Here is a 25,135-nt window from a genome sequence, read left to right as displayed (position 1 = left end):
GCTGCCCGGCAGCCGGCACATGAAAGAGCCGGGGCTGCCGGGCGCGGGTGAGTACGCGCTCATCTCTGCAGGCGCTCGGGTCGGCTCCCGCGGCGAGAATTCTCGCCACCGGATCCGACCCGCTCGTCTGCAGGCGGCCTTTGTTTGAAGTGGAAAACAAGAAACTTTGTTTCTCTCTCTAAAACATGAAAATCTGCTTGTAAGGCCACTCTCACAACTGCGTTGGAACCTCCATCCGGAGGTTTCATTGAACCTCCATCCGGAGGTTTCATTGCAGATCCGACTGCAAATACCAGAAGAAAAGATGCAGCATGCAGCGCTTTTTCTTTCACCCCAAAGCCGGGCAGCTACCCCACAGGATAGTGGATAACTTGCTGATCAGTGGTATCAAAAGCTGGGACACCTCAATGGATCCCAATATTTTGGTCCCAGCATGTACTGAAATGTGGGCAACAGAGACCTCCCATGCGTACCTCTATCTCCGGTGGTTTCATTAAAGGCAATGGAGCAGAGGACAACCCTTTAAGCCACACAACTGGGTAATCTTTTAAAATCGCTTTGCCATTTTTAGTAAAACTTGCAACTGTGAAATCAAGTAGAGACAAAATGACATTTGGATGAATGGAGTCTCAAGTATGTAAAATACAGAGCGATGCATTACGACTGTTACTCTTTCCACCATTTCAAGGTCATAAATAGAACATTTTAAAGTGCAACCTTGAAATTGTGCTGATCACATAAATGAGTCTCCAAGGTGTTCTCAAGTTGAATATTTAACACATACACACCACTAGGGAAGCACATGAAAACTGCTGCAGACCTGCAATAAAATATCAACAGCTTCCTAAGTAGGGCTCTTCACAGGAGACTTACATGCATTTTTATTTTTAAAGGCTTCTTAAAAAATGATGAATTCAGTTTGTCTCTCATATAAAGTCCTCGTGACACTTGTGGAGAAAATCCATTTACCCACAGTAAGCTCCCCACAGTGCCCACAGAGAGGCAGCTTGATAGAACGAAAGCATTTCATTGCTTGACCGTTTTTCCAGACAAGAGAAAAACGTGCAGAGTTTATCAGCATACATTGTCATTGCAAACCAAATATTTCCCCAGGTAACATTATCAACTACGTGTTAAGAGGATAGGATTTGACATTGCTAAAAGTCAGTTTTAGTTGCAAGGCACAAAGTCTCTGCCTAGTTTACATATTCTTTAGTCCTAGTTCTTGGGACCAACTATCTTTTGCACTCTTCATCATGGCTTATTCTAGATACAGCAAATTATTGGATATATTAGATATGGCTTTGGGGAAAACCAGAAATTTGATAACAAGGCATACAGTAAATATGAATAAAACCTGTATTGCATTCTATTCTTTCAGTGGCTACAATACAGCAACTCCTCGGTTTAAAGTACAGAAAAAAGGAGGCATACACATTAGGTTATAAGATATTTATATACAGGAAAGTCAACAATACATTTGTGAATTGAGAGAAATGTAGTGTGGGCTTAAAGGGGTTGTCCCATTTCTAATCTGTTTTGTTGCAAGAAGCAGACAGCGCCGTCCATTGCGCAGTGGCCCAGGTTGGTACTGCAGGCTGAATCCTTTTGAAGTGAATGGGACTCAGTTTATAGTACAAACCTGGGCCACTGCGCAATGTATGGAGCCATCTGTTCCTGCAACAAAACCGCTAAAAGTTAGATAAATCACTTATATTATAGGAATGTTGTATATTTACTTTGCAGAATGAAAATAACTATAATAGGATTAAAAATACTAATTTAGATAATCAAAATTTTTTTTCTATGTTCCCCTCATCTAAACAAAGTGGTTTCCAACCATTTACAAAATTACAACTCTAGTGGCAGGTTATCTCAAACAGTCCTTGACCGTTGATATAAGGACACCATTAAATAACATGGACTAATTCAAGGAACTATAAACCATCTTCACTCGTCTACTCTATTATATGGAACTTTATCATACAGTCTTTAGGGTAAGGTCTCATAACAAAGTTAGCGAATACTAGACTCGCTGCCTATTAGTTCAGTTTCGCACTACAATTGCCTAACTTTCACAACATGAAAAAGTCTAGAAGAACTTTGATAGCAATGTCTTAGTTTTCTTAACGAACACCTGGAGGAATGGATTTGTACTTTGGCAGCTACACTGATTAAGAAGAAGGACTACAGCAATAGCACTCTCTGCCTACAGGTCAAAGAAGGCTGAGTCCATAAAGAATAAGAGAAGACTTAAAGAAGATAGACTCAGAATCAATTCCAATGTGGAAACATATTAAAATTTCACTGAGGCAGCGTAGTCTATGCAAAATTCTAAGCCCTTCACAGTATAATCAGGGCCACAGGCTTTATTATTTTGTCTATTCATTAGGTACCCAGTAGACAAGGGTTGCTATTCTAGACTAGCCCGAAAAAACTATCTGAGCAAAGACTAGTGATTAGGTCTGAGCTACAACTACTAGACTAGAGGTCTAGTTTAGATACCTGACCTTCAATTAGTCTGAGGGAGCAATATCAGCATTAGTGTGAGAACTTTGAGGCAGGTTCTGGTTTAGGCATTTTTAAACCCTTCAGACTATAGGCAGAAGCAAGTCAACTGTTGAAATGAGATATTCAGCCTTACTTTGGCCACAATAGAGGTGCATGAGAATAGAGGATTGAACCCTTGGTCAAGCATACACCCTTTTTAACTAAGCTTCTAACTAAGTGATACTATTGTATTTCGGATTTTCGCCTAGGTATCCGATAAGTTTTCTTCATTGAAGCAATGATACATTTGGTTGAATTTTGAACCATCACTGTTCAACCACTTGGTCTCTACTCTATAGATATGAAGAACTGGCTATGTGACGTGTGCTGTGTTTATTGAGACACAGAACAATAAGAATCCCACAACATTCCTCTGCCTGTTTCATTCTGATACCAACTGGCTTCCTATTATCATTCTAGTACATCAATACAGCTGGGTTATTATCTGTTCTCAGATCCTTTGTTCTCCACGGGAAGAACTACTGATAAAAGTGAGGGACGATTTTTAGGTTAGCTTGATTTTAACGTTCAGCTAACAGTGCCCAAAAAGCGGGTGCCCCGCGCCCATGTACACGCTCCGATTATCACTAAAACGATTTGCGATTTTTTAGCGAAAATCGTCCAGTGTAAATGGGCCTGCAGGTCAAAAGCTTCCTGATGAACTACCAAGTAGGGAAATGCGTTGAGCCATAGACCTAAATCAGTATATAATAAACGAAGTATCGATTAAAATTCATCAGATATGAATTAAATTAAGCACCTGTAAGGCTATACATCAAATACCAGCACATTCCTTATATATGTGCTAGACCATTGACGAAACTCTATATATGTGATGTCTGACCACTAGTATTTGTGTGATTGTTTTAGAATAGATGCTTGCTCCTCCCCCTATAAGAGTCAAGCTCATACAATTATCATGCTAGAACAAAAACTCTTAATAGACGCAACACTTTATAGATAATGTAAACCTTTTCTGTGGTCAACCAAGAAATCTGCAACTTTGTTTTGGTAGAAACGATGTATGCATAACCACCAGTTCACGAGTGGACCAGACTGAAACCAGGCCATTACTGGGACCAGAGAGTCTACCAAAGGCCAGATCTCTGCCACAGTTTTCTTACATGCGAAGTCCTATTCTGGACTTCTAGTGTACTAGTCACCCACAGGAATAGGTTTCCTCTTACCTCATCTACTACTTTTTCTGCATCTTTCAATATTGTGACTCTCTCAGTGCCACTCATGCCTACTTGGAGTTATTTCTCCTTGTAAACTAGTCCATCAAGGCAGGAAGAACCTCATGAAATTAAGATGCTTCCTCTTAGTGTATGGTCACACATTTAGAAAATGCTGCATATTTTCCGCAGCTGAACTGGCTGAAGAAAATACTACAAACAGAAGAACTGTGGATGGAATTTCAAGAAATCTCATCCACACACCATAAATTGACCTGCATTGCAGATTTTAAATATGAAGTAGGTCAATGTATGCTGTGGATTTTCAAGGCAAGTTTCAACTCTTTAAACAAAGGGGTGAAATCCGATTTAAAAGCCATATGTAGCACATGCAGACAGTGATGTGCAACTGCACTAAAATCTGTAGCAAATTTTCTGCTGCAAAGATTCTGCAACATGTGAACATACCCTTGAGGTTTCCATTTATGTCAGCAGAGGGCACAGCATTATACTACTTTATGGCCGCCGGCAGACAGCCGGGTCGGATCCCACTGCGAGAATTCTGGCAGCGGGATGCGGACCTGTGCCCCTGCAGAGGTCTGCGGCTCACCCACTCCCGGCGTCTTCTGTCTCCTGCTATGCACCGGCGCATGTGCAGGGCGGAGCCGGCCTGTTACTACTGACATACATGTGATCACACCTTTAGAATGGTATTTCAGAGGTGTTTAAATAAAATGACAGCACTTTAGCGGTCCAATCTGAGACAGACTGAATAAATAAGTGGAAAGACAAGTTATACAATTTGATAGAACAATAAAACTATAACAACTGAGGTCAACAGATTCATCTTTTCATTTCAAAATAAAAACTCGAGTAGTTCTGCTAGGATACATGGAAATCAATAGGTAACACTCATCGTTTTTGGCACCACTGCCGCAGACAATGAGATTTACAATCATAAAAAGAAGAACGGTTGAGGTCACCAAATCACTAAAGATGGAACACCAGACATTAGGAAGTAAGGATTAACAAAAGCATGCTGAAGTCAACAGCTTTCAAGACCTGTTGATAATGTATGGTGAAAAATGATCAACAGCTCATAGACTGGACAAGATCAGTTTATCCCAAAAGGTAAATGAGAAGAAACATAAGAGACTGTACAATGTATTCACAGTCCAATAAAAGTTAAAAACAAAAGTGAAATTTATAAAAAGGCTTATACGAGATCTGGTGGATTTTGGAAAAACCCTCTGTTGAGAGAGATATTTGAAAACTATACTCAGTCTTTAAAATAAAAAAAGAAGACGACCATTTCCAGTGATGTGGTCAGCTCCTTACTTGTCTTTGGTCTTTCAGGTAGCGTCATCATGTGGCCACAACAGCCAATTATAGCCTAGGCCAGTGAGGGCGAGTCTTTTAGAGGTCGAGTGCCCAAACTGCAACCCAAACGCCACTTATTTATCGCAAGGTGCCAACCTGTCAGGGGGCGGTGCTTATCACAACGTATGATTTTTACCTCCATCGTTATAAAAAGGACAGGGCTGTTTCAAAATAGACCGGGTGCAGATTTTGACCACTTTTTGGATGTGGAAATGCTGCAGAATTTGCTGCGGAAATTTCCGCTGAGGACATTCTGCAGCATTTCCGTTATGTGTAAACATACCCCAGCAGTAACAGTTAACCCCACTCCCCCCTCCTTCCCACAGTGGCCCCAGCGGTAACAGTGACATCCCACAGCGGCCCCAGCGGTAACCGTGACATTCCACAGCGGCCCCTTGCAGTAACGGTAACATCCTACAACTGCCCCTTGCAGTAACGGTGACATCCCACAACGGCCCCCTGTAGTAATAGTGACATCCCACAATGGGTGTGTGTGTGTCCCACTCGAGACCCACATAGGGGAGGGTGGAGGAGGATCCCAGCTGCACACAGTGTCACAGTGTACACCGGGATCAGTGCAGCTGAGTGAATACCGTCGTGAGCGGCCGACGGCGGGGCGCGCCAGTAGGGAGGGCTATGCATGCCGCCTCTGGCACGCGTGCCATAGGTTCGCCCCCACTAGCCTAGGCTCTTGCACATATCACAGAGCTGCTATGTGCATCTAGCATGACGTCTCAAAAGAACATCAGTGCCTGGAGGACTGTCAAAAAAGCATGGAATGGGCAACTGAACTAGGAAATCTAATTAACGGTGTGCTTCCATCTTATAAGATCATGGAATATCATGAGTTATGCAATCACTATATGATCGATGATTCATCTTTTAAGATCCCCATCGATCCCGAGAAAGAAGGGACAGCAGCATTAATTCAGTATTGCTGCCCCATAACAGGTTTCCCCACACAGCGGTGCGGCAGTTTCCCTGCACAGTGACTGGCCAGGCGCCACTTTGCAGGGAAAGACTGAAGAGACTCAAGATTGGAGGGAGCATCAAGGTCAGACTCCACCAATCATAAAATGATGGCATATCCTTACCTGCCATCAACTTATGAGATAGGAATATAAAACTACGAATGTGGGTATATTTAAAATGTATAATTGTTCTGTTTGTGACTTAAATGGTTTGTTCCACAAAAAAATATTGTTTATGGCCAATTCCAGCCCATAAACATTGTATTTACACTTACCGTATATTCCGGCGTATAAGGCGACGGGGCTTATAAGACCACCCCCCAACTGTCACCTTATACGCTGGGAATACAGTGGAGCAAAAAAAAAAAATCATTACTCACCTTCCCCGGCGTTCTGCGGCGCTGCTGCAGGCTGTCGCTCCCTCCTGGTCCCCGTCAGAGCATTGCTTTCTGGACGCAGGGCCGTCAGCCAATCACAGCCATTCAATGACATTGAATGGCTGTGATTGGCTAAAACACACGTGCCTTCAGCCAATCACAGTCATTCAATGATGTCATTGAATGGCTGTGATTGGCTGACAGCGTGTTAGCCAATCACAGTATTAGCTTTCTGGAGGCGGGGATTTCAAGCCCTGCGTCCAGAAAGCAATGCTCTGCCGTGGACCAGGAGGGAGCGACAGCCTGCAGCAGCGCCGCAGAACGCCGGGGGAGGTGAGTAATGATTTTTATTTTTTTTTTACACTTTCTTTTTTTTGTATTACCGGCGTGTAAGACGACCCCCGACTTCAGAGCAGATTTTTCGGGGTTCAAAAGTAGTCTTATACGCCAGTATATACGGTACTTTATCTGCAGATATTCCAGGATTAATGTTAGAATAGCGCTATCTGCTGCTCTACTGAACAGTCTCTCCATGTCTGATCCATCTTAGTAAGTGTTCCAAGGTGGTTACACTTACTCAGTCTTGCTTCTCTGCAGTAATGCCATCTCACTATCTTATCACTTACGGAGCATCATCTCTAATATCAGAGTAGATGCAGCAACTTCAGAAGCAGCTGTTCACCACATCATAGATCCATCCGCATACCCAGTGGCGCAGAGAGAGAAGCAAGACTGAGCACGTGTGACCACCTTGGAACACCTTCAAGCGCTATTCATACAATAGTTCTGGAATATCTGAGGACAGAAACATTTTTTAATAAAAAAAAGAGTTTAGAATTTTGGACTGCATTTAACTATAAACAAGATTTTTCGTGGGACACCTTTGAAATGTTACATTCCAACTTTGATATTAAATAGAACATTTTCTAGTTTATGTAGTTTGTTTAAAACGTAAGGTTAAGGCCTCATGTCTACGGGCATAATACGGCCTGCGTGAATATTTGATGCGGATTTCTGCAGCGAATGCACTGTAGATGATGTTTAATTTGCATTTTCTTGGCTCGCAGGAGATCGCGAATTGCATAATTTTTCATGCGTAGATGTACTGCGGATCATCCGCGGGTGAATAAAAAGCAATTCCACCTCCCAACCTTTGCCCCACCTTCCTAATTGAATTTAATCTTCAAATCCGCAGTGTATCCACAAATGTATTTGCAGATGTACTGCAGATCTCCCGCACCCGTAGAGATCAATAGGGCTCATCCGCGTATGATCCGCGTTAAAATGGAGCATACTTCATTTTCCCCACATGTGAAATCTGCAAATAGAAACAAATCACATCCGCAGCTGTTAAATTAACTGCAGATAGTCATTCATTCCCTATGGGAAAATTGATCTGTGGATTTCACGTGCGGAATTATTAAATGAATTATGCCCGTGGACATGAGGCCTTAAAGGGGTTGTCCCGCGAAAGCAAGTGGGGGTATACACTTCTGTATGGCCATATTAATGCACTTTGTAATATACATCGTGCATTAAATATGAGCCATACAGAAGTTATTCACTTACCTGTTCCGTTGCTAGCGTCCTCGTCTCCATGGTGCCGTCTAATTTCAGCGTCTAATCTCCCGATTAGACGCGCTTGCGCAGTCCGGTCTTCTCCCTTCTGAATGGGGCCGCTCGTGCTGGAGAGCTGCTCCTCGTAGCTCCGCCCCGTCACGTGTGCCGATTCCAGCCAATCAGGAGGCTGGAATCGGCAATGGAACGCACAGAGCCCACGGTGCACCATGGGAGAAGACCTGCGGTCCACCGTGGGTGAAGATCCCGGCGGCCATCTTCGCAAGGTAAGTAAGAAGTCACCGGAGCGCGGGGATTCGGGTAAGTACTATGCGTTGTTTTTTTTAAACCCCTGCATCGGGTTTGTCTCGCGCCGAACGGGGGGGCTATTGAAAAAAAAAACCCCGTTTCGGCGCGGGACAACCCCTTTAAAGTGAGTGTTATGTTACACGTTTATTTGGTCGCTACTTGATTTGCTTTATAAATCCTGCTTCCTTTTTGGAGTCCTGAAGGCACCATGATCTCTGGCTGTCTGATCAGTTTCCTTAATACCAAGAAACAATCCTCCACAGATTCTGCATACATAACTCAGAAAATATTCTCATATCATTTCTACGGATTATAGTTTTAAGGTGGAATTTTTCAAGTTAATGTTGACTCACAAAAAAAAAAAAAAGAGAAGGGGACAAAAAGCAAGAACTGTTCTCTGAAGCTGAATTAACATACTGCATCTGAAAGAAGCAGGAAGATCTGCTAATCCAGTGGCACTAGCCAGACCGTGCACAAATTACATAACTGCATGCATTGCACCACCAGAACATTTATCTATTAGACATGGTCAAATCCCTAAGTTGTCCCTCCATGTTCAGTCCTTTAGTTAGAATGCTGAATATAAGTAAATAGGGTATTTACTACAGAGCTACAGTCTTACCTGATGTCGGAAGAGGCTTATACAATTCAAGATACTGCTCCCCGTGAAGCACCTAGGTATAAAACAGAATACAGAAGTTGCATAATGAACAGGTTTAGTACAACTTTATTAAGACAGAGATGATCGTTTTGGGTTTACATCTGTTACTTAATGAGCATAAAACAGCCTTAAATGTCTTGGAGCCCCTGTAAACCATGATGGAATATGCATTATGCTCTTCTCAATGCCTTCTGCCTTCTTATAGAAAAGGTCATGCTAAATTTGGCCTGAAAAACTCATACCTGTAACTTTTATACTACTACCCCATTGGGAGGAGACACTTTATATTTTTTTGGTAAAACTAGCTAAACTGCTCATCAGCCATGAACTTAGACAATGAGCTTTTTGGTCCCTTGGTAGAGCTTCAGTTCCCTTTTTTGTCTATACGGTGCTGTCAGCCCTTCCCTATGTTTCTTCCCTACACCACTGAATGCTGCAGTGCAGAAAATTAAAAGTAGCGTACAAAACCTGACACTGCAGAGTTAACAGCAAAGTCTAGGTCTACAGCGAAAGAGCAGAAATAAAGAGCTCCAAGCTGTTCTCACTGAGTATCTACCCTTATTTTGGAGGCTACTATGCTTCCAACACCTTGTTATTCTGGCTTCTGTGCCACGAAGGATCTATTGAAAAGCAACCGTTATAGTGTTCTATTAGAGATGAGCGAGTATACTCGCTAAGGGCAACTGCTCGAGCGAGCATTGCCTTTAGCGAGTACCTGCCCGCTCAAGACTGAAGGTTCGGTTGCCGGCGCAGGGGAGCGGTGAGTAGCAGCAGTCAGCAGGAGGGAGCGGGAGAGAGGGAGATCTCCCCTCCGTTCCTCCCCGCTCTCCCCCGCAGCCCCCTGCCCGCCGCCAGCACCTGAACCTTCAGTCTCGAGCGGGCAGGTACTCGCTAAAGGCAATGCTCGCTCGAGCAATTGCCTTTAGCGAGTATACTCGCTCAGCTCTAGTTATAGTACAAATATAATAGTTGCCTGAAAATAACCAATGCATAAAATCCAACATCAGAGCTGGGAAATTATGCTTTAATTAAAGAATATGTGCCATTTACCAGCAATGAGTTTGTTACCGGCAAACACACTCCTACAGAACAAATGTATGTGTCAGAAGGAACTTGTAAGCCTAGGGCGTGCAATTTTTCTGAGCTCCAAAATCGTGCCTTTCTATCTACGTAAGTTGGAACAGTAGACCGCTGTTAATGTCTTGCTTGATGAGGTCTAGCGTCTTGTATTTAAAAAGGGAAGAATTTAGTATTTATAGATTATATTGATTCATTAGTGTGAGCTGGATGTATTGAAAATGCTTGCAAGCCCAGTAGATTTACAGATAAAACTGACCTGAAATACAGGCTAGACCCTCACACGCTCATATTACTATGTGCCCAAAACACAAGAATGAACTAAAGGTTTGGCCACTGCATAGGCACAGGCAAAAAGAAGTAAAGCACATAAACTAAAAAGTGTTGTCAAACACTACTCTGCAGAATCCCTGTTGGCAGGTACTGCTGGTGTGAAATTAGCACTTTCATCTCCTGCATGTCTCATGGATAGAGGTCTGCTGAACTCGAATACTAGCCAGAGGACCATTAATTAAATATTGTCAGTGTCCCAATTTTACTTCCTTTTTGTCCTTGCATTTACTTATCACACCATCTGTTAAGGGCAAAGTCATGCCACTGACATTCCCAAAGCGCTGACCCACTTAAAATGGTAATACATGCAGACTATAGTACAAACTCACACCCACTTTTTAAAAATGGATACAGAATGGCAGCCATTTTTACATTTCTATCAGCCACTGAATGGGTTATTCGCCTATGCTGCAAATGTACATTTGAGAAATAAAATTAAAAGCAAGGCCTCTCCCCACAGCGCCTAACTTGAGCCTGCAGAGAAATGTGAAACAATGGTCAGAAAAAATATTAGAGGTGCCAAAAAAAAAAGGGAACTTTTTTAGAACATCCAATGGTATATGGAAAATGTACCAATTCTAACAAATTAAATCAAAGTCCAATGATTTATATACTAGTACTGCGTTTCCCTGAAAATAAGACACTGTTGTATATTCATTTTTGCCCCAAAGAGGCAGTGTCTTATTTTAGGAGGGGGGGGGGGGGGGAGTTATACTCACTGACCTGCGGCATCTGGGTCCCTTGCGCTGGTCTCCGGCGCCGTGGCAGACTGCCATGTTCTCTGTGTTGGCACACCACTCGCTTGCTGGATGCGGGGTATTCAAAGCTCCCTTACCAGAAAGAGTGCTGTGATTGGATCACGAGCGCCGTTGCTCAGCCAATTCAAGCAGGCACTCAAACAAATCACAGCCATTCAGTGATGCCATTCACTGAATGGCTGTGAATGATTGAGCACCGGCTGATGGGCTGAGCCAGTGGCATTCGTGATCCAGTCACAGCACTCGCTTGCTGGAGGCGGGATATTCAAATCCCTGTCACCAGAAAGAGTGCTGTGTCAACAGTGAGGACACAGCAGCCTGCTGCAGCGTCAGAGACTAGAATGAGGGACCCAGATGCTGCAGGCCAGGCAAGTATAAGACTCCATCACCAGAAAGAGTGCTATGTCAATGCTGAGGAGACAGCAGCCTGCCGCAGCGCTGGTCACCAGCACGAGGGACTCAGACGCCACAGGCCAGGTGAGCATTGCTGTCTTTCATATAGTTTAGCTAGGGCTTATTTTGGGGGGAGGGGTTATATTTCAAGGCTCCCCCACTGAAAATAGGGGCAGGGCTTACTTTCGGGGAAACACTATGTATGTGGCATCAAATGTATCACAAGCCTTAAATGAGGACTATTACTCACTCGTGTAAAATCAATATTAAGGCCTGGAACTGTAGAAAGTCCTCCACTCATGAAGGAAGCCTGAGCAAGAATTACTCCAAATGTTGGCAAACAGCAAAAGTCTTGACTCCCTTCAAAAAGGAACTTCATGTGATCTGGCTCTTTGGTAGACATGCCCACGCCAAGAGCATATAGAATAGGTTGTATATGGCTGTATTGGTACATGGATGGAGGTAGCTTCTTCCCAATAGCGCGAGCCTACAAGCAACAAAAAACAAACAATTAATACAAATAGTTTTTCAAGTCAAACTAAATTAACCCCTTAAGGACCAGGATGTTTTGTACCCAAAAGGACCAGACACTTTTTAGGGATTTTACCCATGTGGTAGTTTTACTGCCCTATTTTTTTCTCCTTTAGCTACCAAAATTATTTTCACTGCATTTTTTCCCGCAAGATATACAGGGCTATTTTTTCAAATATCTTTTTCACTGACTTAGTTTTTTAGTTTTATTGGGGGTAAAAAGCTTTTGAAAAAAAAAAAAAAAGATTTTAACATTTATAGGTTGTTTTTTTTAAAATTAGTATATCTATACTAAAATATACGTTTCGGACGTTTTGATACGTAACTATGTATAGTTTGGAATTACAGGGTGCATACGACAACGGTTTTGGTTGGTGTCTGCTTTGGGTCATTATCTTTTCTATATATAGATTATTTTATGTAATTTTTTTACTTATTCTTGTAACGCTTTTTTTCACCATCTATGGCCCCCATGACGTCATAAGACAGGGTCATTCACATGGGCATCCATAGGAGCCCCAGTTACAGGGGAAAACATCCCCCTGTAGTGACAATAGTCACTAACAGATCTGATATGGGTCTGCTAGGACCCTGCAGCTCTGCTGTAACAAGGGGGACCCAGCAGGTTGTGTAGTGAAAGAAACACTTCCCTTTTAACTTCTTAGTACATAGCGTTCAGCTGGGGCTAACAGCTGAGGACCAGACTCTCTCCTGCTTGATTGGAAGAGCAGAGGCTTTAATCCTGTGACGTATTTTTGCTATCAGCCGGGATAAAGCCCAGGTCCAAGCGCTGTATATTTGCAGCGCTTGGTCCTTAAGGGGTTAAAGACCCGAAAAATTAAAGAGATTTTCAGATTTTATAAAACTAGTGTAAATTATTTAAATGCAGAATAATTACTCTCTAATGGACTGCCTGTAGCGGAGATGCCCCTTTAAACCAGTCTCACATGACCATGCTCCTTTAATCTCTTGCTTGCGTTGTCCTGTCTGCCTGCTATGCCCACTACTGAGTGCCTCTCCCCACCTCTGTAGGGGGGTATGCTTCACCAGTTGGGCAGCAGATTGTGCAGGCTTACCTAGTAGCAGAACAGTATCGCTTGTGAAGGTAGGAGGCAATTACAGCACTACCTTACACTTCGTAATAGAGAGACACGTAGGCAGTTGTAAAATAGGGCAATGTCAGAGAGGGGAGAGGAAGAATGGGAACTGTAGTCCAATACATGGCTAATCCCATTCACAGCAAGCCTTGACAGAATTCACACAACTGTGCAAGATAATTCAAATTAAAAACACCGACTTCTGACCTATGATGGCATCATTTGGTGGACAGTCAGTCAGACACATAGGTGCTTCCCAGAGGTTTTTTTAAGCTCAGAAAACCTCATGAATTCTACATTATTGTTATATACAGTATACTCTCGACTACAAGTTACAAAAGAACTTTAAATACTTTATACACAATGTATGCAGTGTACAGTAAGAGTATGTAAGGCGGAAAAAAAACATATGCTCATCCAATTCAGTCCATCACCCCCCAATGTTAATCTCGAGGAAGGCAAAAAAAAACAAAAAAAAACACAATGAGGTAGCAGCCAATTTTCCCCATTTAAGGGGGAAGAAAATCTTTCGACTCCAATATGGTAGTAGATATATCAATATCGAAACTGAATATTTCTGATCAAAACTCAACAATACCCTCTAAACTTTACTACCTCTTGAGTGACACTATACACCTTTATACCACACGTCACAAATCAATGTCTATAGAACCCCATTACTATTCCTCTCCAATGCCCTCATATACAGGATACTGTTCAATGACCTGTCAGCTATTCCCCGCACCATTCATGCACTTGGGCACAAGCCCAAGACAGAATAATGAAAGGTGATGAGGCCGCTCTGCAACACAGTGGATGGGCACGGATAGATTAGTGGAGGGTACCGAGTAACAAAGACGAAAAGCAGCAAACATTAAGTTGAAATAGGACAGCATGATGTGGAGTTTATCACCAGGCTGAAAGCAACTAGAAATAGATGTCCTCGGTGACAGATTTTTAAAAGGATAGAACATTTCTTCTTTCTTGAGAAGTAATACAACTTAAGTAGAAGGCATTTCATTTATATAGACTCTCAACGCTGAATCTGTTACACTGTGATTACTTAGGAGTCAGAAACAGCCATGTTTTTTCTTATAGACAGGTACGACAGAGGTTTTGTAATATTCTTTTATTTATAACCTCAGAAGAATGTTATGCCTTCTGAAGGTAAATCCTCATTCAATACAATAGGCACATAAGATAAAAAGATCACAGACAATTCACAATTTCTTTCAACTGTTCTTAAAATACTGATTAATGAACAAGCGGCCTCCCATCAATAATCAAACGGATAGAATATATTTGTAAATTGCGCAGACAGCAAAGATTGGAAAAAATAAAAACCAATGCAACATTTTGTTCAGTATATTTCCAGTATTAGTCTGACAAAGCCCATTAAGGGGAAGGCGAGAACAGCGGTATATACTGGGAACAGTGAGCAAAATAATTAAGCAAATATTCTTCCAGGATATGCATACTGGGATAGGAAATTGCTTGGAGGTTGTGAGTCACCTTTATTTAGACAAAAGGATGTCTGTATGAGTTCCCTGTATATTCGACTTCAAGAAACCTTATGGGGCACAATGGAGCATTATTGAGAGGCCATTCTATTAGTGAACAGGAAAAATGATTAACAGTCTCTTTCTGATGCTGAAACTGTGTTGCCTGCTCTGCCGCCTTCCCAACAAGCACTTTTCTCACCAGAAATGCTATAATGGGATAAACATTATAAATCCCGTGTTTTTCAAGTAAACATATTTTTCATTGTAGTCTTTAAAAATGATACAGGCCTGTGACCTAATACCTCAATATAGCTGCAATTCCAGTCTAAGGCCTCAGACACACTTGCCGTATCAGAGTTGCAAAGAAGGGGCTCAGGCACAAGACACATTGGACACCACACAGACATCTCTTTGTGGTCTGATATACGAACTGCTCGCACATTGACATGGATTTAAGTGCCCTAATTCTTGTCCATGATACGGACGAGTATGGCTATGCAATAGGTATTTGAAAATAACTGCAGTGTGTATAGCCCCCTAGGCTATACCAGATCAGTGTGCTGTGTGCGAATACGAGCAGCACACAGACCCAAATACGATGGTGTATTAAAGACCTAACTTACAGTGCCTTGCAAAAGTATTCACCCTGCTCCATCTTGGTGTTTTTCTGATTTTGCTGGATTACAAACTGGAATTAAAATGGATTTTTGTGGGATTTGTACCATTTCATTTACACAACATACTGACCACTTTGAAGGTGCAAAATAAAATGTTAATGGTTTTTTTTTTCTGCTGTGACACACTGAATTTTAATGTGTATAAGATATTCACCCCTGAAAGTCAATACTTGGTGGAGTGACCATTTGATTCAATTACAGATGCATGTATTTTGCAGTATGTTTCTATTAGCCTGGCACATCTACACACTGGGATTTTTGCCAAATCTTTCAAGCAAAACTGCTCCAACGCCTTCAAATAAGATGAGTTGTGTTGGTCTGGTCTTTGATTAGGTGATTCCAAGGAACTTCCATGTTTCCCCTCCAGTGTGCCTTTCGCAGTAGGCTTGGGTTTATTGGCCTACTGGGAAGTGAACCTCTATCCCAGTCTGGCAGATTGAAAACGGGTTTTCTCAAGAATCGCCTTACATTTACTGCCATCCATTTATTTTCACCACACATACGGTTTCCTATGATAGCCAAAAAAGTTCAATTATAGTTTCATCTGACCAGGATATCTTTTTTTCATATGTTTGGGGAATCTTCAACATGAGATTTGGAGAACTCCAAATAGGTTTTCTTCTGTTTTTCTCTAAGCAATTGCTTTTTTCTTGAGGCTCTTCTATAAAGTCCCACTCTGTGGGGTGTATAGTTTATAGTAGGTCATATGGAAAGAGGTTTCTGTCTCCACGGTAGATCTTTGGAACGTCTTTTGAGTTATTGTTGTGGTCTTTTTTGAATCTCTGATTATTGCCCTACTTGCACGGTCCATGTGTTTTTGTGGGTGGCCTTCTCCTGTCAACTTTGTAGTTGTACCATATTCTTTCCATTTTCTTATAACGATTTATATAATGCAACCCTTATGTATACTTCTCCAGAACTTTGTCTCCAACCTGTCTGCAGAGATGTTTGGTCTTCGTGTTGCTTGCTTAGTGGTGCTACTCAGGGGCCTTTCAGAACAGGTACATTTATACTGACATGTGACAGATCACATGACACTGACTGAACTCAGGAAACTGTACTCAATTATGTGACTTCAGAAGTTAATTGGTTGGACCAGATGTTATTTAGGGGTTTCATAGCAAAGGGGTTGAACACATTCGCCCTTACAACTTTTTTCGTTTCCTTTTTAAAACAAGTTATTTTTTTTATTCCACTGTCATAATTTGGATTATTTTGCCAGGTACGTTACAAAGTTTAAAGTCCATTTTGAATTCCAGATTTTAATGCAGCAAAACAGGAACCACACCAAGAGGAGTGATCACTTCTGCAAGGGACTGTAAAAGACTAGTATAAAATAAACCAAAGCTATATAACAGGGCTGAACAGAAGACATGACATTTTATGAGCCACTTAGACCACTTCAGGAGACATTTATTCTGTGCTGTGGTTTAAAGACATAAATGAAAGAAACTAAAAAGGTTGGATAGCAGTAACAAATTTCTGGGACTTCCTTGGCTGTGTGTGTTGTAGTGGCCTTGAATAACCCATAACTGCTTGTGTCTGAAAAAGCTTATAATGCACATAAAGAAGGGCGCAAGGAAACGTGTCCTCTATGATGTTTTGACATATCTGTTTAAAAGATCATTGGATCAACTTTTTGAAGAGTTTTTTTGAAGAGTTGCATTGCAGAAGGAGATTGTCAGAGGATCATGCTGCTGAAACAACAGGTACTTTAAGAGTTTTCTGAAGGAAATACTGTAGCATAGCACCCATTTAATGCAATTAGTTATCATGAATTCCATTGTTCCACCAAGTATTTCTTGCAGCAACTCTCCATTCTAACTAATGCCGACAAAGACGGGTGGCAGCCAGGGGGAAATAACCTTTCTGATGTTAATAACCTTATTGGACAGGGGCTGTCCAGAGCACATGGTACCTTTAAAGACAATCATTTTCATATGCAATCTTGTTCAACCCTAATTAATAAAAATAAACAAAAGCAGAGTGCAATTTTTAAAAGATGGAAAATATGCAATGTTGATACATGCAGAACAAGCTGCACATATATGAAGACTGTATAAAAAGGTAATAAAAACATAGGGTCGAGAAACTCACTGGGTCAATAGTGGTAGAAGAAGTAGTTTGCTGGCTTGTCGAATTCATGGAAATGCCTTTACCAGAATCTATGGACGACAGGACTTCATAGAGTGTGCCCGTGGACTCTAAAACACAGGTAAGAAAACAAATCGATGACAAATCTTTCAGAGTTTATCTGTGCACCATTATATGCAGAATACACCAACATGTATTTGAACAGATTGCAAGTTTCTGTTTCAAAACTTGTGACATCACAGTACCATTAGTAAGCTCCCTGCCAACCACTTCTTAACAGGTTGCTGTGGAGATAACCTCCTGCAATAAATTATTTAATCCAGTTACCATGGGAAGCTACTATAATAGGATTTAGAGAGCTATCTTGAATCAAGCAGTTTCTATTCTCTAACAACCACCTAAATTTCAGGTAATACTAAAATATTATATTCTTAATTTTTAAATAGTCATCCGGCTTTTAATGCTCGACCAATGCATGTGTTATCCTACAGGTAATTCAATTCTAGTTAATACATCATGAAAAAGGCACTGGCATGAAGACTATTTACTAAATAACATACTGTATGTGACCAATAATGACATACAATGACCCACGGAATAAGACAAAACTAAAAGTGCACATCCTGAGGACTTTAATGAGCCTGAGGTCTGGTTTTAAGACTTTTTTTATTCTATGGTTTATTGTATATTTGTTTATAAAAATTCAATCCGTTTACAAATCAAATTATTGTACAATCACAAACAGTTTACAGTCAAATCTGGTGTTAAACACCATGTATACCTTTTATATATAAAGTACATTCCATTCTGTATATCACCAAAGATATTATATAAGGCTAATGTTCACACTCGCATTTTTTTGACTGATCCAGTTTTATTAAAAAAGGAAGTCAGAGAAAAAAAAAAAAAAGAAGTGGAATGGAAAGCATTTAAGTTTTCCCACTTGCATCGCTTTTACTTTTTCAGCAGTGTGCTGTAGGTGAATGCAGCTCAGTGGTTAGCACATCAACTTGAACCCACAACTTCAGCACCACAAGGCAACAGTGATAATGACTGAGCCACTATGCTTGTTCTTCCTTCTCTGAAAGAGAAAAAAAAACAGAGAACATACAAAGTCCATGCAGAGGTCTTTGGTCAAATCAGGACCCCCACTCTGCAAGGCAACAGTGGTAATGACTAAGCCAACATGCTTCCTCCTTCTCAAGAGGAGAAGAAGAAAGGGAAGGAGGAGAAGATAGAGAATAAGATGATCCTCTCCAACTGCTTTTCCTCTGGAGAAGCAAGAGGACGAAACAGTAAAATGCTTGATGGCTCATTGGCTAGCATTGTTTCCTTGCAACATTGGGGTTCTAGGTTCATGTCTGAGTATGGATAACATCTGCATGGATTGTACATTCTCATTGGGTTTATTCTTCTCAAGCATGGTAGCCAAGTCATTAGCATTGCTGCCTTGCTAGAATTGTAGGTCCAAATCTGACCAAGGGTAATGGCTGTATTGGTTTATGTTCTCTTTGTGTTTATTCTTTTTGCTCCTCTATTACTCTGGCAATGAAAGAACAAGTATATGACTCAGCACTATTGGTTTGCGATGCTGGAGTTCTAGGTTCAAATCTGACCAAGGGTGATAGCTGTATTGGTTTATGTTCTTTGTGTTTATTCTTCTTGTTTTTCTATTACTCTGGCAATGAAAGAAAAAAGAAGTGTATGACTCAGCGCTACTGCTTTGCGATGCTGGAGTTGTAGATTCAAATTTGATCAAGGGTGACGGCTGTTTGGAGATTTTCACAGTTGATTCTGCCGTTGATGAGATTTGAAAATTCTAAGTTTGAGGCAACAAACAAAAAAAATGATCAACTTGGATAATAATTTGTTAAGTTGTGAGGACATATGGTCCAGAGATATGTGACAGAATTAACTCAGATACCCATCTCCCATCTTGAATAACATGCAGAGTTCTAAATTTATTGTCCAGGATCCAAGAATGGAATGAGCCACACATCAGATCAAGTAGGGATTTTGACAGGAAGAGCACATAATATAGCAATAATCATAATAGTATCATTAATGAGTAGAAGAAGGAGATTAGCGCTCCAATGTGAGGTGGAGAAAATGGCAGGGTAAAGAAAAATAAACGGAAATCCAATTGGACTCACCCCAGACGTACCGGACCCTGTGTAAGGTCACGGTGCGTCTAATGATCCTGGCAGGCAGTAATATCCACGGTCAGAGCTATGATGTCATCAAGGGGTTCTGATCGCTGGTCTAAATGACATCCCAATGGGGGAGAGCATCGCAGGGTGAATCTAGGTAGAATGTATACCAGAGGCAGCAAAGGCAGTAGACAATAAATTAGAAAAAAACCCCGTGCTCCAGTGATCGGATAGACGAAATGAGAAGGCAGAAGGAACTTACTTAGCAGGGGTGTCAGTGCAAATGACACCCCTGAAGATCCAGGTCAGCTCGTAGAAATAAGGCTTGTCCAGGTTATGACGTTTATAAAGGTTCTTTATTCACAGGGCACCCTGTGAATAAAGAACCTTTATAAACGTCATAACCTGGACAAGCCTTATTTCTACGAGCTGACCTGGATCTTCAGGGGTGTCATTTGCACTGACACCCCTGCTAAGTAAGTTCCTTCTGCCTTCTCATTTCGTCTATCCGATCACTGGAGCACGGGGTTTTTTTCTAATTTAGTATCATTAATGAGCTATGCCTCGCCAGTACTGCTAAGCTTATATTTACCCTTTAGCTACAGATATCTTGAAGATGCGAGCAATTAAACTTTTAGCCAGTTAAAAGGCCAGAAACACTAACTCGCTTTGCTATAGCATTTGCATAACTCCCCTAGACTTCTATGGGACTTGTGGAAATAGCGTAGCGAAGTCTGCTTGGCCATTTCTGTTGTCCTGACCACGCTTGGCCACCAAAGTTAAGATAGGTACAGGTACCAGAGGTGTAACACACTCCTATTGGGCTTTTACAGCAAACCTGTCGATTTCCCATAACATTTTCAAATGAAATAGTCCTTCAATCTTCACATAAAAGAGGCAAACAGTTGGCAAACAGTTGGCAAACAGGAGTTTGCTTGTTTGTCAACTAACTGCTGAGATGTTCATACCAGGCAATAATTGGGAATAAACATTCTCAGGAATGTCAGTGTAAACGATCATCAGCCCACGTACAAAACTCAAATAATATAATTAAGGATATAAGGGGTGAGATTTACTATATATGGCTTTACGTGTGACTTTTGGTCTAATTACTGATCTATTATGAGGCAAAGTCATCAAAAAGTCGCACACTATATGTTAAAATTAGGCACAAATACCTTCTCTCTGCGGTGTGAAAGTTGGTGCTGGTAATACACCTCCTTAGCACTGAAGTACTGCGTGACTTTTTATGTGACTTTAAAGAAAGTGGCACGTCATAAATCAGGTTTAAACCATTGCACCACCTAATTCAGGACTACAAATTTAGACTAAAATTAAAAATGACGTGACCAGCCGTAAATAATAAAATTCATAAATCTGGCATGTCACTTAGACTGAAGTTGTCGCATTAAAGACTAAAATCTAGGCACATCGGGTTTCATTATTCTCCCCCAAGATCTTTTAAAATATATCCATGTAGCATTCTCTAAAAAAAAGTGTTTCCGCGTGCAAATAAAGTTAATACAACATGTCTAGCAAGAGAAAGCAATATCCGAAACATATTCACTTATATATAACTTGGAGCTCGTTGACATCAGCCCTCCATTCTAGGAGGAGGAAAACCGCAACTCCTGTCTAAAGAGAAACATGATGGAATTGAACAGCGCTGAATGGACTTGATTGACTATAATAGGACCATTAGGTTTATAGCCAGCTAGCATTTTGCTATAATTGACAGAATAAAATAGCGTTGCATGCCGCACTACTGCACGTCACATTTTTTTACGAAAATTAGCAAAGGCTCCGAATGCAACATCCGATGCCAATATAAACAAGCCTTTATACATTAATGTGTGTACGAATTTTAAACCGTATAACAGAAAGTACACAAATTTTTACAGATAATGCAATTTTCTTTCCAAGAGCCTACTTACATCAGGGTTGACCATCACTGTTACTTTTGTGCTAGGGCCTTTTATTTTTTAGCTCCACCATGGGAGCCAAAACACAGAGAAAAAGAAAAAACTTGAAGTACCAAATGCAGTACTTAATGGGCATGGATGGCACCTGACAGACCCAAACAACTGTAATGGGGTCTGTCAGTTTCAGGAATGCCCTCCGGCATACCAACACAGAAAATAGCACAACATGCTGTGCCATGCTGTCCAAACTTTGTTCTGCATCTGCGGCATTTAACGGAGCCTCTGGCATGAATGTGGACATAGCCAAACCTATCCTTCTGGATGACAAGGAAGGCAAATAAGCAACTTTTTCACTCCCTCTTTTTCTGCTTACAAGTTATTATAGTGGAAAGAACAGTATAAGAATTATTGGTTGTGGTAAAACAGTACTCCATGTTTAATATTGCACCAGCACACTGGGACATAGAAATGACAATACTTTGGGAGGAAAAACTTCAATTCACAGAGATCTGTTGCACGGGCATTTAAAATTCCCTTAGCTGCTCCTTACTGACAAAGTGCCAGTTTGTTGTCTGTTGCTAGAGAGTATCTGACAGAATTATAAATGCCACACGGCAAATGCAATGAGCACCACCAGCTCTTCTACTTTAAGAATGACAGAAACACATCTTCACATGAGCACAGTGGTCAGATATGTCACCTTCTGTAAGCTGTGCCTGCTGAAATACAGCCACTCAAAACGCATTTGGAGGCTGCTCAGCAGGAACAATGATAGCTAAAATGATTTACTAGGAAGTCTGAAACAGTAATTATAACTGGAAACTCAAAATTTTGGATTTCTCCTTTTAGGACAATAGTAGGTAGTGCAAGTAGATGGTTTACACTACAGTCAGTAAGTAGTACACACATTACAGCTGTCAAGGCAGCATTGATTTCTGGCGGTAATAATACAGTTCTGTGCATTACAAAGGTGGTGATGGTTCCCAGATACAATGTAACTACAATGTTCACAAACTAAAGTTACAGGTCCGCCATTTAACATAAGAGACTAACTGTTTTGGACAACTAGTCAGGCAAATATCTAGTGGTAGATAAAAAGACCATCTCAAAGAACCAATTCTTATGGACAACCAACTGGATGAGCCAAAACAGTCACCGTATGCCCTAATTGTAGGTGTAATGTCCAAATATGATGGCACCTGCAAAGACATACCAAGTATCCTATATATAAAATGGCAAGCTTGTTTTCTCGCCTCTTGGTCCGGAAAAGGGCACAAAACGTGTAGATAATGGCTCGGGAGACTGGATTTCTCTTCAACTGGCGCCTGCCAGCATTTATTTACAGCAACACAGGAAACTTGTACAGCATACAGTAGCACAAACTCCATAACCTAGTGTTCACAATCCACAGGGTCCCAGTCACCAACCCCGCGCCCAAGGCATCTGGGGGGTATGGTCCTTCGTCATACGGGTGACAGGCCCAAACAGGTCCGTACCGGACCTCACTGGTACAAACTGGACCTCAGGCTAGCAGCCCTTCCAACTTCATGGATCTGTCACTTGCCCCTGAGTATGACAAGAACTGTCTTTTTAAGCTCACCTACTGCCACACCCAGTGTGATAACCCTTTGGTTTCTTTTTATTTTCAAAGTATCGTGATTCCCGTCGAGCAGCCTCTGCAGGTCATTCTGATACTGTATTCCTACAATATCTACGGGCTGTTCGTGACAAATGTGGAAATCTGAAGTTGGCTGGAAAGCTGCAGTGGTTCACTTCAGCAAAAAAATTAAATACTGGAACTCAAATTGACGTTTAGAGTAACAATTAAGTAGAATGTTGGGGAAATGTTGAAAAAAACTTCGTCCAGTCTCTGGAATACCCCCCTGGTACTACAGATGGATCTACCAATGTGACACTTACACCTCCCCTCCAACTCCTACAACCAACACTGAACTTTATCATTCCAAGAAAGATATGAAAACTCAGTGGCAGCCAGCCTCAAGAAGTACTACTATAGAAAGTTTAATCATCTTTGTCCACTTCCAGTACTGTACAAAACACAGTTTTATATATTAAAGGAGATGTCCCGCGCCGAAACGGGTTTTTTTTTTTTTAACCCCCCCCCCCCGTTCGGCGCGAGACAACCCCGATGCAGGGGTTAAAAAAACCACCCGCACAGCGCTTACCTGAATCCCGGCGGTCCGGTGACTTCAATACTTACCGCTGAAGATGGCCGCCGGGATCTTCTACCTTCGTGGACCGCAGCTCTTCTGTGCGGTCCACTGCCGATTCCAGCCTCCTGATTGGCTGGAATCGGCACGTGACGGGGCGGAGCTACACGGAGCCCCTCTCTGGCACGAGCGGCTCCATAGAAGAAAGCTGAAGACCCGGACTGCGCAAGCGCGGCTAATTTGGCCATCGGAGGCCAAAAATTAGTCGGCTCCATGGAGACGAGGACGCCAGCAACGGAGCAGGTAAGTATAAAACTTTTTATAACTTCTGTATGGCTCATAATTAATGCACAATGTACATTACAAAGTGCATTATTATGGCCATACAGAAGTGTATAGACCCACTTGCTGCCTCGGGACATCTCCTTTAACCACTTTTTTAATCTAAGGAGAACAAAATTTGCTCAGAAGAATGAGCAGCAACTGCTTCGTTCCAATCAGCTATACGCGCTACAAGATAGCAAATGTGTTTTCCTTGATTTGATTTCTCTCTATTTTTTTTTAACCTAAAAGAAAACCGACAATCTTTAAACGGGCACCTTTTAAAGACAGTATTTCGTAGATGAACAATTTGTAGAGTGAAATACTATATTCACATCAGGCCCGCAGAGCCAATCAATGGCTGAAATAAAGCAATTAAACACTGAGCAATTTCCTGTAATCTTTATACTTCAGACGAAACATCAGTCTTCTAGAAAAGTACAAATCAGACGGCAAATTGGTCCAAAGTTACGCCGGCTAATGTTTTTTCAATGGTAGCATAGTAAAGAATCATTCTGTCTGCGGACCGTAGATATTCACAGGCATAGGCACACTTGTAGATACACCGTCAGATCCGATTTCTCATTTAAAACTTAAAGTAGTTTTCAAATGCACATCCATCTATGCACTAACGCCAATGTAACAATTTCATTACCTCCTCCTGCCAGTGTGTGCAAATGTAATCCAGTAGAAGAAATAAAATAGTTCTATTGTATATATGCGCCATATGATTTATGAGCTCAAGGAGCAGTGATATTATAGCTGACAAGTCTAAGACTTGCATAACCGATGAGATATTGAACGTATACAGTGTATTGCAGTGTTCTCAAAAAGCTCTCAGTACACTCAGCACTGAATATAGCAAATACGCAAGGCGCCGACACTGAGTCAACACTATTTTTTTTTTTCACATTTTAAATCGTTCCTCCACAATCTTATTTCTTAACAGATAACAGCATAAAAAAAAATCACTTGTGTTTGCAAATTATTGCAATTCAGGACCATCATCAGCAAGAGAAAAACTGAATGCGCAGCACACCCTACTGTGACAAGAGGAGGTAATGAAAGCATGCAATGAGGAGAAATGAAATCACTTCCATTGTGCTGCAAAGTAGCAAGGCAAGGGCAG

General features: G+C 41.4%; 1 protein-coding gene across 1 annotated transcript in view; it reads right to left on the bottom strand.

Annotated features, from left to right (window-relative positions):
* Positions 1 to 25,135, bottom strand: part of HSD17B4 (hydroxysteroid 17-beta dehydrogenase 4) — a 269,906-nt gene that overhangs the window by 133,236 nt on the left and 111,535 nt on the right. The window contains exons 12-14 of the mRNA XM_066603105.1: positions 17,446 to 17,552; positions 11,792 to 12,028; positions 8,942 to 8,993 (exon numbers count right to left, since the gene is read on the bottom strand). Of these exons, the coding sequence (XP_066459202.1) occupies positions 8,942 to 8,993; positions 11,792 to 12,028; positions 17,446 to 17,552 (396 nt within the window). The remainder of the gene's footprint in view (positions 1 to 8,941; positions 8,994 to 11,791; positions 12,029 to 17,445; positions 17,553 to 25,135) is intronic.

The sequence above is a fragment of the Eleutherodactylus coqui genome, chromosome 5 (assembly GCF_035609145.1).
Source record: "Eleutherodactylus coqui strain aEleCoq1 chromosome 5, aEleCoq1.hap1, whole genome shotgun sequence".
NCBI classification, from domain to species: domain Eukaryota; kingdom Metazoa; phylum Chordata; class Amphibia; order Anura; family Eleutherodactylidae; genus Eleutherodactylus; species Eleutherodactylus coqui.
The sequence above is the reverse complement of the archived record's forward strand: the minus strand, read 5'-3'. Positions and strand labels throughout refer to the sequence as shown.